Source organism: Solanum dulcamara, chromosome 9 (genome assembly GCF_947179165.1).
Source record: "Solanum dulcamara chromosome 9, daSolDulc1.2, whole genome shotgun sequence".
NCBI lineage: Eukaryota > Viridiplantae > Streptophyta > Magnoliopsida > Solanales > Solanaceae > Solanum > Solanum dulcamara.
Window position 1 is genome coordinate 73594822 of NC_077245.1, and position 14339 is coordinate 73609160.

Genomic DNA, 14339 nt, shown 5'->3' on the forward strand with positions numbered 1-14339 from the left:
TTTAATACGTGAATATTGTATGCACCAGGCACCATGTATGTTTCAGAAATAGACTTTTGATACATGTATTTGTGTTTTACTTATAAGTTGTCAATTTTGCACTTTATATTTGGACGTATTTGTTTGTATAAGCATAATCATTGATTAAGGGGGTATATATATATATATATATATATATATATATATCATAAGTATGTTTCTCATATGAGCGCAGGAAATCTTCATTAATGCACAAAGCCGAAGCTTTTTTCAAAAACTTTAACAATTTTTGAATTTTTATCACCTGAAATTTCATTGAATCAACAACTCAATGCATATAATCGCTCTAAATACAATTACAATAAATTATAAACACACACTCAATAAATTATATCATATACATATTAGAATTTTGTAATTATGAAAATACTTTAGCTTCAGATAATACTTTTATGATAAAACACATAAATTTTTACCAACTCAAATATATATGTGAGAGACCTTTTTCTTTATATTTATGTATTTCAAAAATTGAATCATTATACACTTTAAACTCTTTTAAAATCATAAGATTAAGTCACATAAATAACAAAAGACTGAACTTGCTCATGTTCTCATACTCACACAAATTCAGGCTAGGAAGCTTGAAAACCAAATAAATAAGGTAAACAAAACCTAACTACCTTACATTCCAGGCAGTCCGGTGCATTATATATTATTCCAGTACTTAAATGAACTTAAACAAATACTCTACAAAAGAAAAGGGAAAAGATTCTTTCTCCCAAAGTTGCAAACTTTTATTCACTATAATCAACAACAACCCATCTCTTCTTCATTCTCAAATTCAATACATTTGATTATGGCTGATAAGCCTAGCAGAGCACTGGTATTATACGGTGACGGGTTAGCCCGATCCATTGACCCGTCTCATACCCATCTCCATTCTTTTGCTTCTCGAGCTTGCTGTGGCTTCTTGTCTCTTCCTAACTCTCCTCCTTCAGGTCTTTTTCTTCTTCTTTTCTTTTTTAAATACCTTTTTTAGTCCCAAAATTGTTTCTTTTTTGATAATTTGTATGTGGGGTTATGCTATTTTTCATCTTTAATCATTGCGTTTATAGAAATTGCATGTTTTTTTTTAGTAGAAATCAGTTTGTGTTTGCAAGAATTTGGATAGTTTGATGTGCCCTCTTGTCTCTTCTTCACTTTCCTCCTTCAGGTCTTTTTATTCCCCAAATTGTTTCTTTTTTGATAATTCTTAGGTGGGGTTATGCTATTTTTCATCTTTAAATATTTAGTTTATAGAAATTGCATGCTTTTAGTAGAAATCAGTTTGCATATGCAAGAATTTGGATAATTTAATGTCGCTTCTTGTATCTTCCTCACTCTCCTCCTTCAGTTTTTTTTTTCTTTTTTGATTCTTTTTTCCTTTTTTATAATTTCATAATCGTTTCTCTTTGATAAATTTTGGGTTTATGATGTTTTTTAATCCTTGAGTTTGTAGAAATTGCATTTTTTTAAAAATAGAAATCAGTTTGCATATGCAAGAATATTTTTTTTGAAAATACTGAAAATGTCCAGGTTACACTACATTATGTCCAACTTTTGTTGAAGAGTCTTTTTTTAGTTTTTAGTTTAGGAATTTACCTTTTTTGAGTTAATGGTCAAAAACACACTGAATTATCGCTTTTTTGCTGAACCATCTATGTATTATAACACGCCTCAACTATCAATTGTTCTTTTTTCTTGCATGATCTATCACCATTGGTAAGGTAGGAATAGATAATGATTGATAGTTGAGGTGTGTTTTAATGCATAAATGGTGATAGTTCAGTTAGGAAAAGGGAACATATGATAGTTCGGGTGTGAAACTCGCGAAAAAGTGATAGTTTAGTTGTTTTCTTGACCGTTTTCTCTTTTTTTTTGGCGGGGAGGGGGGGGGGGGGGGGTAATCTCAAGATTGTTTCTTTATGGCAATTTCTATCTGGGTTTATGCTCTTTTTCATCTTTAATCTTGGAGTTTGTTGAAATTGCATGCTTTTGAATAGTCTTTAATCCATTTGCATAAGCAAGATTTTTTATTTTTTTGGATAATGAATACTAGATGCATATCTAAATAGCATGTAATATTGAGTAAGTCAATTAATCTCATACCAATAAAGAAAAAGAAGTCAATTAATCTTGTTTTGGTGGTAGTTAAATAACTTTGTTTGGTTGGTAATGTAGCAAAGGATCCATATAGGCGATGCCAACTAGTTGAGATTAGTTTTTGTTGTTACAGGTACATTGTAATGGTGTCTGTGAGGAGCTCTTTTAGTCTAGTTAGAGAACCTGTAGATTAAAACCCCTAATTTTTTTGTTGAAAGACGAATTGATTAGTATCGGAATGAAATGGACTGAATGGAATGGAATAGCTGCAGGGCATTCATCTAGCTGAGCAAGTTTGATTGAATGTGTACTATCTTGATTGCATGGATAGACTGTGCATTGAGTTAGTAAGATTAGTTATTTTGTTTGATCTCGTTTAGTTATCGTTAAATTTATCTGCTTGGTTGGTAATGTCAGAATCAGTAACACTGGAAGACAATCATATCTGGCATTTGTTTTCTAATTATGAAACATCCCCCGACCCAACTCTGAGAAAATGGAGAACCAAAAGTTTGCACCTTCCATCTCTATGTAACAAAACTTTTATGTGTATCATATCAAACTGGTAGAGCATTTCTGAGACTTGCTAACGGAAGGCCTTGTAATGTTCTTCATTGCACTGTTCTGGAAGCCAACCAGGCACTTGTAGAAATCGAAAAGTCATCAAGGCAGTTGACTCCAAGGAGCTGGTGCCCCATCTTTTCTCAACCACTAGCTGAGAATGAAATTGTTATTCGTGGAAGACATCACCATTCTAGTTGACTGAGCACTTGAGAACAAATATATATTGTGTAACTGGATAGGAGGTTGTTATGTTTTCTTGATCACTTTTGTGAGACAGCTGATATATATCCTTCCTGCACCCACTTTACCCTCTAGATAACAATAAGACTTCTCTAAAGATTGGAATTTACAGAACAGAATATGTTAAATATCATTGATGACGTGTGGGATGCATCGAATCCAATTAAAATTGACGAGTTTGACATCCCATAATTCAACTCTATAGCCTGGTGCCTATGGTTTTTTTGTTATGCTATGCCTAAGGGTGGTTAGTGTTAGGGTGGATTAGTATTTTTATTCATAAGAAAGCATGATGAGTTTCTAAATTAAAAAAAAGTATTTTTAATGGACAGTACAAAGATCGTTATTGCTTTACAGGTCATGCTGGGAGTCTAGTTACATTTTTGTACTTCTTATCTATCATTTTGGCTTCAGTTATCGTATATTTGTTGTTGCTATTGTTTCCTTCTTCATTGTTTTCATCATGACTTCTATGCTTCTGTATTTGTTTTACATACTTGGTTTTGGATATGCTTTATTTGAGCCGAGGGTCTATTAGAAACAACCTCCTGCGTACACACCACCCTCCTAGACCCCACTTGTGGGATTACACTGGATATGTTGTTGTTGTTATCTGTCATTTTGGAATTTATATGGGCATTGGATTGCAGAAACCGAGGATGCAAGAATAGTCAGAGAATTTGCCGAGCTAGTGGATGCAAGTGAAGCTTATCTTGCCCTGGTGAGATGCTATAACTCTGTTCCCAAAGAGGTATGTGTATTTCTTAGCTTAATTAACACATGTTGTGCTAAAATCTTTCTGTTCTGTTCTTAAGAATGGGGAAGAATTTTCTGAAGCTCAATCTCAGGAGAAGCATGTAGCAGCAACCATATCAGAGAGGTAGGACTACTTCTGTTTTACATGTTCGACTTCCATCGATATGATATTATTTACATTGTTGAAAAGGCCCTTTTTAAAAAAGTTCTCGTTCAGGTTTATGGGGATGAAAGCTGCTGTCATCACTGAAAATTTAAGACTTAAGAGTTTCTGCCATAAGCTTGGCTTCACCGTCTTAGAGCTCAATGAGTTAATTAGCAGCATTAATAACCTGGTTGATTCATCCGCCTTAGCCTCCAAATTGTTCAAGTTGCTGGGGTTTCAAGAAGGGAAGACCTTAGAGTCAAGCCAATTTGATTTGGTTTTTCTTCACGTCGGAGCTGGTCAAACGACAAATTGCCTCAAAGACTTGGATCTTGTCAATCGGTTGGTTGGTAATTTGGTGCAAATGGCACATCCTGGAACGGAAGTAGGTTCTAGGTTGCACATGTCAGTTTTGTTTAGCTATGGTGCTGTTCGTGAGTCTGATGATTCCACGTTCTCTATTGCTGACAGTAGACAAGAGAATAACTCTAAACTTTCTCTTATTTTCCCTCGTCAAAGTTATACAATTAAAGAAGGAAAACCACGACTGAATGTTAGGTATGTGTGATTTTTCCACTTCCATTCTATATCATCCATGCATAATGGCGTCTGATGTATTCGTTAACAGGCAGCATTGCCCCATGTTAGTGGCCCAGTGGCAGAATGCTGTCACTCGGAAGGATATGGCAGAAGCATATTCATACAAGGATTTCAAAGAGGTATTCATGATTAAGAAGATCTTAACGCTTTATACATCATAATTTTTTGGGGTTTTACTTGGTCTTATTGAGCCATAATAAGTTTACTTTTTTCAATGAAAAATTCCAGTTCGATAAATGGTGCCAAATTCGGTGCTAAGTTTTGTTTCCTTGGTCAGTCTACTTGTGGGAAAATTACTTGGACATGGTGATGTTATCAACTTGTGAGTCTGAGCTAACTTTGGGTTAAATATTTACAAGCTAAATATTAATTTCTGTCTTTTCCTTTTCCAATCCCAAAAGAAGATTAGTGTCTGGAAATAATGGCACTGTTTGAGGTTTCTAGCTCAGAAATAGATATTTAGTGGCACAGTATATGTCGAACCTGTCAACAGGTTCCTTTCACTGCTCAGAAATGTGATGACACAACTAAGGAGAATGTTTCATGCTCTTCTATACTCGTGTTCCATTTAAAGGCACTAGGCATCTCTAACACTTAAATTTCTTCTATTTTATTAAGTGGTGGAGAATAGCCAGCAGAAATACAAGAACCTTTCTGCGTGTCTTTTACAATGTTCCGAACTTGCATCATCTTCCCAACAATTTGAGCGCCATTGTCAATTCTGTTCTGATTTTTTAATTACTTGTAGTATCCTTGATTTTGCGCTTGATCTCTACACTGTTGTCACTAGTGTTATTGTCTGCTAACATGGATATTTAAGATCCTAATGTTTTGCGTTCTCGTCTTTCAACCAGCATGGTGCAAACCTTGTGATTCCAACAGATAGATTTCTACATGAAGTGGCATTCAAACTTTGGAAGGCTCCAAAATACGGAGCATGATGAGGTATATGCGCGGAGAAAACATTGGTAAAAGACGATCTCAATGTCCTGAACTCAGATTTGACATTTTGGACCTTTGTTTTGATAAAGGGGCTAGATCATCAACAGAGACGTTTCTGATCGCCAGAAACTCCATATCCTTCCGGGAATAACTAGATCTAATAATCAGTCAACCCAATTTTCATGGCATCTCTCTCGGTTGTCGTTTTTAACTTATTGGGTGTATAATGTACTCTTTTGGGTGACATAATTAGTCTAATTCTATTGTTTTTGTCCTGAGATATTGTGGTGAAAGAAAGGCTCATTGCTTCATAATGCATACTGCATCTTGGCTTCTTTTGCCTTATGGAAGAAATGCTCTTCAATCTTGGATTTTCCTTTTGGCTTCCGGAAGAAATACGGTAAATCCTATTTTTTCCCCATGAAAATACACATCTTGTTGCCATGCAGTTCAAGATGAAGCTTGAATAGATTGACTTGGATATACTAGCAGTGTGAGAAGGGGAATCTTGACATTATTGATAAAGTTGCTGTCATGTGGGACCAAGAGGTCATGGGTTCAAGTTGTGAAAACAGTCTTTTGCAGAAATGCAGGGTAAGACTTCGTCCAGACCCTGTGCATAGCAGGAGCTTAGTGCACCGGACTGTCCTTTTTTTTTATATTAGCAGTGTGAGCACCCAAGACGGTGACCTAGTGGTCAATGAAGTGTGTGTAAACCTTAGAGATAGGTATTAAGGTGCAGTTTCTGTATTCACCAAACTTGCCAGGCTCATCATTTGACTGTTCTCATTACGACGTTTGATACAGTTACATCAGCAAATGAAGAGTAGCAAACATATCGGTATGGGAGGTAGCATGTATCCGTTGGAATAGTTGAGGTGCACAAAAGTTGGCCTAGATAACACCGTTATCTCAAACAGTACAACAAGTAGTAACTTCCTGCTGACATAAAATAGGGATCTTGTCAGAAAAGAATGGTCTAGGTAGTCAGGTAATACTTTAACAAATAATACACAATGACAACTGCATCTACACCAATTTTTGAAGCTGAATACTGACCAGTGACCACTCAATAGAAGCAATAGTAAATCTTGGAGATAGTAGTAGAAATAAAGGTAGCCACTAGCAGGTAATGAATGCATCAGTACCCAAAAAACACACAGCCATTGCTTATTGGTGTAATAATTTCAAACCATGAAACACAGCAAATATAAGTGATACACAAATGAAACACAAAACAGGAGATATGCAGAATCAAAATCATTAACAGAAAGACCTTCATTTTCAAACTTCTGATTAATCATCTGCAGAATTATGACATAGCACCAGGTAGATAAGATGCTAGAAGAGGACAGGTAGCTGGAAATTCGATAAAAAGTACTAGGTAGATAGATAAATGCGACTCAAGGACAAAAAGACATGCTGCGTAAATCATCAAACACTAGTCTAAGCCTCTTCTGAACTAACATGATGAGCAAGAATGTCCATAATCTTCACCATCTCTTTTGACTCTTCAAGCAACTTCACACTCTTTTTGAGCCTAAAGCATTTCTCGGCAACCAATGATTCCAGCAGGGAACTCTCAAAGCCACCACTATGGGATGCTATTAGATCACCAAGAATCTCATCCTCAATATCATTAACAATCTTTTCAAGACTCGAAGCAATTTGCCAGTATGCTATGAACCTCATTTGCAATGATGCCATTTGATCATTAACAATATTCACCTCGATCTCATGGTTACCTAATTTTTGAGAACTGAACATAGTTTTCGAGTATGCAGCCATCGTCATCTTCAATTCAAAAGCCAGCTCCACAACATCTTTAGGCTGCCGCCTCAAAAACAAAACATCAATTACTCCAAATCCTTTGATGTTTATTTTTGTTCCCCCTTTACAATATCAACAAAATTTCATAAATTGCCTTTTTTAAACCACAAGCCTGCTATAAGTAGCTACATACTATGGATTACTAGTGAGGTCAGTCAGCCTATCCGTCCCAATGATTTCTCCTACCCATTCAACTGATTCATCCTTCCTCCAGGCAATCAAATTTTGCACTGCCCTCTTAATGAAATACTGAAGTTCCGGGTAACTACCAGAATGATGCATCAAAACTTTGATGATTACTCCCTCTATATAGTTCCACAATTTTCCAACAAACTCCACCGTAGTTGCAGAAATGTCTCTGACCTTTTTCGGCAAAACATCCAGGAAAACAACACGAGGACGGAGATTTGATAATGGAATCTCCTTTTCTGATAATGGCAATCCATTTCTCTGTGCTTCCAGTAAAAACACAAGCTCATCCATCAGGTATTCTACCTTATTATCAGGATAGTTTGAACGTACAGCAGAGTATTGTTTGAGTTCAAGATCAAGCAACTCAGACCATTTAGCAGCACATTGCTTTTCAAAATCTTCAGTGTACTCATCAAACTCAACTCCAAGAAAATTTTTCTTCAGAGACTCAGTAGCCAACCTATGAATGTAGCCAAAGCTTCAGCAACAGAACCCGAATGCTGTGGTAACTCATTGAGAGCATCAACATTGACTGTGAGTTTGTCGTTGATCTTCTTCAAAATATCCAGAAAGCACTTGGAAATGATGTTTGCTTGAATTTGCACCAACTTATGTGCCAGAATAGGAATGCCAACCATGAACTTGTCCATCTTGGATAACAGTGCATGAGTTTCGAAAAGCCTTGCTTCCTCACTAAGAGTTTCTTCATAAGACTCGTTCGCAATACAATTCCTAACACAAACATAGCCAAGTCCAACATTCATGTCATTTGTAGTAACTTTCTCAAGCAGCCGTTCTGGAGCTTTATCAACCTTTGTCACAACTGTTAGAGTCCTTTCCCCAGTTATGTCCACCTTTCGGGACATCCTAATGGACTCACAAGTAGTGAAATCAACAGTGGCTGATAGAACATTCAAAATTATGCTCCCCTCTAGTGTTACGTATTTCATGACAATTTCTGAAATTTTTTCAAAAGTATCCTGTGATTTTCCATGCATCTGGACTGTAGGTATTCCAGGCAAATCCACCGTAGTCAAGTCCGGAACACTGTTCTTTTTCACTATGAGTGTTAAAGGGATGTTGGATATTCCCTTACCATGTCCATCAATCTCATTAGTTGCAAGAATAATGGCCTCTGCTGTTGGGGAAGGAAGCACCACAACTAAAGTTTGATATGATGATAAATAATGAAAATATGTGGAGTACACCGCTCTCAAATACAAGGTGAAAACAACAATTAACACTTCTCTCTTGTAAAAGGAACAACTCACTAAAGAGGACACTCAAAACTACAATATTTATCTTAGTGTATAACTCTTTTTTGTGTTTTTACTCTCTCTTTCTGAATTGTGGATGCCCCTAGGACTACATTGTGGATGCCCCTAGGACTACATTGTGAGTGCTGTCATGTTAGAAGGAATGAGCTTATATTTCTAGAGTCATAAACATTTTCCTATAAGAAAAGGACTAGCCAAATATATGGAAACTTTGTGATTTTCTTTTAGGAAAAGGAAAACTCAATTATACTAGGAAATTCTTTTTCTTTCCTTTTCCTTTTCTGCTTACTTTTTCTGTCTACTTTTTCCTTTTTTGAATTTGACTTTACTTAGCAGCCTTTGTTGACTTTTCTTTCATCTGCTACGTGAACTTCATTGGTTGGAACTGATTTTCCATTGTACTCCAAGTAAACCTTTGTCTTACAGTGATTTTGGAGCCTCGTGATGAGAGGCACTCTAGTGCAAATGCCTTCGCCTCTTGGAAGGCTAATTCCAGCAAGTGATTCAAGCACACTGGATTTCCCCGAAGACTGATCACCAATCACCACAATGGTAGGCAGCTGAATGCCTTCCTGCATGATGTTGAGGTATCCAAGCTTGAAGATGGTAGGTAGCCGAATGCTTTCCTGCATGCTGATGAAGTGCCTAAGCTTGTCAAAACAATCAAGGAGTGGTCTAATTCTATCATTGAACATGAAACAATAGGTGCATGGACTATAGAGCCTTGTGGTTCTACCACTTCAAGATGTTTTGGATCAACAACTTGATGTACACATTCACTGGAAGAAGAGTAATTGCTGACTTGTTGGGATGTCATTGCTGGCAAGGTTTATGTCACGACCCAACCTCGTAGGCCACGACTGGGGTCCGACCTGAACCCCCGTATACATATCTATCAGTTGTGGTCAAGCTAAACTATAAACATCATAATACCATGCAACAGAACCCTATTGGGTGCTAACATTTTCATAAACTTGTAGCCTCTTTCATTTGTATCGCATCATAAAAGGGCACGCAAGTCGACAAGGCTGCCATAACATAATAACACATATAGTATATTATATAGACCCAGCTGAACCAAACTGACATACACAACCCACATATACATATCTACAGACCTCTAAAAATATTAACGACAACATATGGCGGAACAGGGCCCCCGCCGTACCCCTGAATAAACAAAAACAATTGTATACATCAGTAACCAGTGTCAAAAACTAGGCTCCGATACAATGGAGCCTCTTCCAGCTGAGCTGAATGGAATCCCAAGCTGACGGACTCCCAAAACCTGTATTTGTACCTGCGGGCATGAAATGCAGCCCCCCGAGGAAAGGGGGTCAGTACGACATATGTACTGAGTATGTAAAATATAACATAACATATCTGAGATAGAGAAGCAAGGAATAAAATATCAAATCAGAAACTTGTACCTGTACCCTGTGAATCATAAAAACATGCATGCTCAAATTATACAATATAGCCGGCCCTGTCAGGGATCCGGTGAATCATATCTGTGGGACCATTATAGGCCCGACGCCATCACCACTTTATTACAACACATCATCATATATATACATACGTACCCGACCCTCTAGTGAGGAACTCAGTGAGTTTTTCATGTCATTGCATTATCATGTCCTCGTATAGTGTACCCGACCCTTTAGTGAGTGACTCGGTGGATAATGTAGTGAACTGTGCACGATAACATACCCCGTCCCGGGACTCGGTGATAGAAAGGTTACAGTATTCACGAGTAGAGTAGTGAGTAACTATATGCAATTTAAAATATTATCAGAGACTTGACCGTATAAGAAGATTAAACTTTCGTCTGAGGACCCGAATAATAGTGTAGTCATCTCGGGTGTCCTCTAAATGCCATTATGGGCTATATCAATTGTAATCTCGGGGACCCTAGACATGTATTAACGTAAGGTCAAATCGCTTATGGAACCAGAAACACTTTTTATCATATAGTCTTTATGACTTGGAGCCTGTACATTTGATACCTCTTTAACGTATAGAAGTTTCCAAGAAAATAGTTCAACTACTATAGGATTTCAATACTTAGAAGTAAATAGGAGATGCTTAAGAATGGAATTACCCCGGAGCTCATGTCATATTTAACTTACAACTAAGACATGCCAAAAGAAGAAAGAAAATAAGCTCTATATAGTCTGTACTTTTCTTCAGGTGGTCATCACGTATATATTTTGTACCAAGCCCATCCTGGGGCTCGGTGAACAACCACGGCATCATAAACCCATTTCAATGCCAAGTACATATCAAGAGAAAGGAGAGATAGCTTTCCACACACTACTTTTTAGCATGTATAAGCCTTGACAGGCAATATTCAATTTTTACAGGGGTTCCAATACCAAGCAGTGGATAGGGATTATGAGGCGTACTTGGAGTTCTGGGAATGGAATTACCCCCACATTTCACATACAATTCACTTACGGCTAAGACATGCCAAAAGAAAAGAAAGATAGCTTTACATACTTATGCCAAAAACATGCCAAGAGAAAGCTTCACATACCTCTAACAAGTTACTCTTTGTCACGTTCGCCTCGTCGTCCTTTGAACCTATTCAACACGGAAGCAATACGAATATCAACAATCCTTGACTTTTCAGCATCTTAGGTTGCACCCAAGTATTCATAGAACTCATTTTCTCGCTCGTCTTCTCGACTAGTTCTTTAGTTAGTTAAGGCGTTAACAAAAATCGGACAGCACCTCCCCTATAACATGCCCTATTTGATTTCCAATTATATCCCTAATCACTACAGCCAACCAACAACTATAACCTGCAGCTCATATATACACAAAACATGGCAACATTACACCACACAAGCTCCAAACAACTTGCTGAAAATTACGATACCAAAATAGGGTTCTGTTGTATAGTATTATGTTATTTATAGTTCGACTTGACTACAACTGATAGACATATATACGGGGGTTCAGATCGAACCCCAGTCGTGGCCTACGGGGCTGGGTCATGATAGTTTAGTTTGTAAAGTCTACTGGGATACTATATGTTAATCTAACTCCTGATGACCACATGAACTCAAAGTATCCCTATTTATACATGATATTTGAGGCGAAACACATCGGTAGCTCCCTAAAGTTGGCATCAACTTTCACTTAGATACCTAAACTAGACTTTGTTCATTTTAGAGACCTCAAGTAAGGCTCCGATGTGTCATTTTGACACTTTTTTGATAATTACCAAAATATATTAAGTGTGTGTAATGCACTTGCCTGACGTGTCAAAAATGACCAATAATTTAATGACATGTGGAATTTTTTTATCCAAATAATAATTTTTTAAAAAAATAAAAATTAACAACTATTATCTAAAGAGAAAAAAAATATAAATCAAATCTAGCAATTGTTAGCCTCTAATGGCTTCAATTCTTCGAAAATCTCTGCAAAATCAATTTCTATCAGTCGCAAGAATCACCACAATCCTCAGCTCTAAACCTACACCTACATCACCTATGTTCCATCATCCTTCTTCTAGTAGGATTGGTCAAATCCCATGTTTTTTTCAAGGAGGAACATCGGATTCGAAACCGAATGTTGGGTTTTATCCAAGCTTTTCTTTTGGGCATTTCCTAAATTCAGTTTCTCAAAATGGATTGATTTCATCTGAGGAATATAACGTTGTTGATGATGAGTCACATAAGATTTGGGCTGATAGTGTGAAGAAGAAGAGGAAGAAGATGATGAACAAACACAAGTTGAAGAAGTTAAGGAAGAGCCTAAGGAGGAAGACATAGTGTATCTGACACTGTGTCATCGGTGAGGAATTTGTTATTGAGGCTGCATTTTGTCGTGTTTAGCTTTTGTGAATCTCCATCTGGCACAACGTCCATTTTTTCAGTTTGAAATGCTGGAAAGCTGTAATTTTCATTTGGTCTATAGACAATTTTGGGAGAAGACATTGCAGAACCAAGTTTTAGGGAAAAAAATATAAATCAAATTGGATCAAAAAATCCGACGAACCTCCAGTTTTTCCGGCAAGATTAATACAAATGTAAAATTATTTTCTTTGAAATTGTTAAAGAATTCAAACCTTAAAGAACCCACAACAAAATTCGAAGTCCAATTAAAAAACAAATGAGCCATTCTTCAATTTCTCAGGTTTGTAAAAACAACTTCAACAATACAAGTAGTAATCTTTGAACCCAATTCATCAAGTTCTTGATTTTTTGATGAATCAAGAGGCTTAGTGAATATGTGAACAAATCTATCAACGATTCCTGAATCTTCTGGAGAGATTGGGGGAGGGGAATTTGTGGGTTTTGAGCAAATGGGTGTTGAAGAAAATGTAGAAAGATTGTGTTTTGTAAAATGAACTTGTAAAAGAAGAACATGCAATGAAAAAGAAGAAGAAGAAATGAAGAAGAAATGATGACAGAAATGAAGAAGAAAGAACAACAACAAAAAAATATTTTAAAGAAAAAAACGTTTTTCACGCGCTTAAAATGGGTGCAACACACGTAATGTGCCAAGTCAGCACAAAGTGTCAAAATAACACATCGGAGCCTTACTTGAGGTATCTAAAATGAACAAAGCCTAGTTTAGGTGTCTAAGTGAAAGTTGATGACAACTTTAGGAGGCCACTGATGGGTTTCGCCGATATTTGATCATTTATGTGCATTTATGTGAACTTCTGCAGATTAGTTTGAAAAACATAAGCAAGTGGAGACTTAACTAGACTGAATGGTTTTGTATCCCAAAAATACTGATCTCATCCTTCGAGCTACAGTTAATGCATCAGAAAAACACTTTAACTTCTTCTAGAGATGGTGTGAGCAGCATATCTAGAGCCACACACTTCCAGTATAATTAATGCTTTTGTTTCCCTCAAAACAACTGATCTGCTTAACTAAGAGCCATGTTTTACTGTTATTCATAAGCAAGTCGTTTAGCATTCCAGCCATATCCAAAATGTTGTCTTCCAAGATTGAATACATTGAATTTTAATCAGCCTTCTTTTCTTTTTCAAATTCCAACATAACTACTCAATTTGTTCTGTTCTTTTTTACTTGTCAAATTTTGACTTGACACACCTATTTAAAAAATTATGATTGGTATAGTGAGTTTACCATTTTACCTCTATTAATTTAATTGATAGAGTTTTAAACATATTTACTCACTACTTTTTTCAAAGACATTAACTCAATGTTAATAAATTGAGGGTATTATACGATGAAAAAAATTGCCCTTTTTTGATTCAAAATTGACTAGTAAGAAGCAGAACCAAATTAGGAAATATTTGACAATTAAATAAGAATGGAGGGAGTATGAAAATCATATAAGAACATCCTTACATGGGAGGACAGAAAGAGTACTTAAGGTACTTTACAATTAATCATTTACACTCAGAAAATTTCCTATTCATTTAAAATAAGTCCTAATCTGGAAAACTTTCAGGTATTACGAGAGACGTTATCTGAGAAGCATATATGTTTCATACAAAGATGAGAGCAATTTACTTGCAGAGAGGAAAACAAGAAACAATTTACTCATAGACTATCTTGATTGGAGTAGCATAGGAGTATTATATACTAGTATGTACTACACAATATGCGTTTCTAAAGATTCTTATCATCCATGTCTTAAGACATTTGACACAGGTACATAAAGGCAAGTGAAGAGTA

At 36.4% G+C, this 14339-nt stretch overlaps 2 protein-coding genes and 1 pseudogene across 2 annotated transcripts; 1 reads left to right on the top strand and 2 right to left on the bottom strand.

Annotated features, from left to right (window-relative positions):
* The first annotated feature begins 739 nt into the window (after nt 1-739).
* On the top strand, nt 740-6130 carry LOC129904654 (uncharacterized). The gene is made up of 6 exons (XM_055980231.1): nt 740-980; nt 3579-3649; nt 3744-3808; nt 3902-4387; nt 4458-4548; nt 5284-6130. The coding sequence occupies exons 1-6, from the start codon at nt 839-841 to the stop codon at nt 5368-5370; spliced, it is 942 nt and encodes a 313-aa protein (XP_055836206.1). The 5' UTR covers nt 740-838; the 3' UTR covers nt 5371-6130.
* A 606-nt stretch (nt 6131-6736) lies between these two features.
* On the bottom strand, nt 6737-7337 carry LOC129904656 (uncharacterized). Its single transcript, XM_055980232.1, has one exon. It carries the CDS (start codon nt 7163-7165, stop codon nt 6818-6820), a length of 348 nt encoding a protein of 115 aa, XP_055836207.1. The 5' UTR covers nt 7166-7337; the 3' UTR covers nt 6737-6817.
* On the bottom strand, nt 7301-9487 carry LOC129903793 (dynamin-related protein 4C-like; annotated as a pseudogene).
* Between the last annotated feature and the right edge of the window lie 4852 nt (nt 9488-14339).

Bases quoted from the DNA above. Each gene is read 5' to 3' on its own strand.
- LOC129904654 (XM_055980231.1), top strand. From the start codon at position 839: ATGGCTGATAAGCCTAGCAGAGCACTGGTATTATACGGTGACGGGTTA. The intron at 4,388-4,457 runs GTATGTGTGATT...ATTCGTTAACAG, and splicing joins AAACCACGACTGAATGTTAG to GCAGCATTGCCCCATGTTAG. The intron at 4,549-5,283 runs GTATTCATGATT...TCTTTCAACCAG, and splicing joins CATACAAGGATTTCAAAGAG to CATGGTGCAAACCTTGTGAT.
- LOC129904656 (XM_055980232.1), bottom strand. From the start codon at position 7,165: ATGACGATGGCTGCATACTCGAAAACTATGTTCAGTTCTCAAAAATTA.